The sequence below is a fragment of the Mustela lutreola genome, chromosome 4 (genome assembly GCF_030435805.1).
Source record: "Mustela lutreola isolate mMusLut2 chromosome 4, mMusLut2.pri, whole genome shotgun sequence".
Taxonomy (NCBI): Eukaryota; Metazoa; Chordata; class Mammalia; order Carnivora; family Mustelidae; genus Mustela; species Mustela lutreola.
Window position 1 is genome coordinate 140,471,969 of NC_081293.1, and position 2,577 is coordinate 140,474,545.

Here is a 2,577-nt window from a genome sequence, read left to right on the forward strand (position 1 = left end):
TTCTTGAACAAGATAAATGTTCTAAACAGAAATTATGTAACACCAACATGCTGTTTTTTATAATCCAATAGTGGACATGCTTGTGTCTGGATGATTTCTTATAGAAAAATTGATTTGAGAAAGAATTCCATAAAAACTAGTCTTGGTATTCACAGCTTATGCCTTTTTGTTTTTATTGTTGTTGTTGTTGGTTTTGGCCAAACTTTTATTTAGTATTCTGTAGTTGCTTAACACACACTTAAATGGTCTTATTGGGGGGAGGGGAGATTCCCAAGGAAATGTCAGAAAGGCAAAATATGGCCAGCATTATCCATTTGGTTTTTCCGGTTTACTGGGTGAATAGCACTTTCCTTACATAAGCATCTGATCTCAGGTTTTTCATACTGAGAACATTGAGATTTCAGTTTGAAGACCCTCTGAAATCCTACGAGTAGCATACCCCGACCACCCTCTAACAGCTAGCTTGTTTGTATAGGCAGAAGGATTCACCTCTCCATTTCAGATGGCTAGATGTTTGTGGAAGGTCTTAGAATTGCTTTGCCTCACTTACTGGGAAAAGTCAGATATAGGAAGTGGCCTTTAGGGACACTTTTAACTTGAAAAATTACAACACTAGTACACAAGTCAAGTCTTAACACATTCAACATTTGCTTATTGAAAGCAATGTCATAAAGTCAAGTAAGATTAAACAGGTTTTACTTTTTTTCCCCTCACAAGAACATAAAAATTATGGAAGGGGAACTTAAACAGGAAATTTAAAAACAGGTAACACAATTTTTCCTTTTAGTAGTCCTTGGGTAGTTATGACAGAAAAGGTTCCACTTTTTTGGTTGTTTCTTTGAACAGGGATTTTGTTCCAAAGTTTTGTTTGTTTTTAATATCTGCTTCTGCCTCCCCCTCTATCAGATCGGCTTCCTCCACGGCCACCACCTCTTGGTGCTCCGCGGCTTGAACTGCTGTAGGAATCACGTGGAGGAGGATACCCCCTTTCCATAGAAGGGGGAAGCCCTCTTTCTTGTCACTCTGGCTGCTTGAGTAACTGTCTCGACTTCCACCATATCCGTCACGTGAGCTGCTGTAATCATCATAGCGACTGCTTCCACCATAAGATGGTGGGGGCCCTCGTGTAGGTGGAGCACTACGTGAGTTACCATAACTCTCATATGAATCTCTGTAGGAGCCTCCACTTGGATGATCTGAATAGTCACGATCACGACCATAGCCATCTCTATCACTATAGCCTCTTGACGGGTAGTCATCACGTGAACTGGAATGACCATAATCACGGTAAGTATAATCTCTCGGCGGTGGTGCATAATCTCTTGTATCACGAGAACTTGGGTAATCTCTGCTTGAATAGCTGTCTCTAGTGGAGTATCCATCATCTCTCAGGGACAAATAAACATCTCTACGAGAGGGCAGGGGTTCCCTTCGAGGTGGGCCTCCGTAACTATCTCTTCTGCATGACACAGGAGCTCTTCTCCCATTCCACTGCTGCTGCGAACTGGTCCTGAAGGGGCAGATCTTTTAGGAGGAGGACCACCACTTTGTGGTGGTGGTCCTCTTTTTACTGGAAGTGGTCCCTTGGAAGAACTTATGTTAAAATTCATGGAATAGCCACCATCATCCATGTGCCCTCCACGTGAGGGAGGTCCCCTGGTTCCTCCACTCCCTCCTCTTCCACCTCTAAGACCTCTTGGAGGGCCTCTGCTTCTTGGAGGTGGTGGTGGTCCACGTCTACCACTTTCAAATGATGGTTTAGTGGCTTGTTCTACTTTGATGGCTTTTCCATCTAAGGACTTTCCATTCATGTCTCTGGCTGCATCCTTAGCATCTGCTGGACTCTCAAAGGTGACAAAAGCAAATCCTCTTGATTTGTTGGTTTCACGATCTTTCATCAATAGAACTTCCACTATTCGTCCATATTTGCCAAATACTGCTTCAAGAGCTTTTTCATTTGTTTCTGTATTGAGGCCACCAATGAAAAGCTTTCCTGGGCGATCTGCTTCAACCATTTTTTCCCCCTGGTGAGAGTCGGAGGGGGTGACAACGGTTCAAAGCTCCTACGAGCTCGCCGGCAGGGGCTTCGTAGCAGCTCAGCACGAGAGAGTGCCGCCGGATCCGCGAACGGAAGAGGGAAGCCACTAGCAATACTGCGCAACGAGTAGCTTATGCCTTTTTAAAGTAAGAATTTCTTTTTTAATCCATCAAAGAAAATGATGTAGCCACATGTCATTCAACTAACATTAAATTAACTAGAGTCTTATGAACTTATTTCAAATTAAAATTAAACTTGAAAATGCTTCTGAATATGCTTGAATATGCTTGAAAGCTTGAATATGCTTCTGACCAAAGGAGTTTTGGATTGACCTCCTGCCGATTATGACTCAAATTTTCATTGAACTTTATTTGTTATAAATTTTATAAAGATAAATCCCACAAATAAATGACCAATGATTTCTCTATAACTATGCCAATAATATTAAGCCAGTTATTTTAAAGTTAAATATTTTAACCTCCTAATATGTGTATTTTGTTTTCCTTGAGACGAGGATCTTAATCTGTGTCTGTAATTGG

The 2,577-nt window shown here is 41.6% G+C and overlaps 1 protein-coding gene across 1 annotated transcript; it reads right to left on the reverse strand.

The window, feature by feature from the left end:
• Positions 1-270: 270 nt before the first annotated feature.
• LOC131829443 (RNA-binding motif protein, X chromosome-like) lies at positions 271-2,164 on the reverse strand. The gene is given in 3 exon segments (XM_059171247.1): positions 271-1,017; positions 1,020-1,487; positions 1,490-2,164. Coding segments are annotated over 3 exon segments (1,137 nt in total). The 5' UTR covers positions 2,016-2,164; the 3' UTR covers positions 271-874.
• Positions 2,165-2,577: the final 413 nt, after the last annotated feature.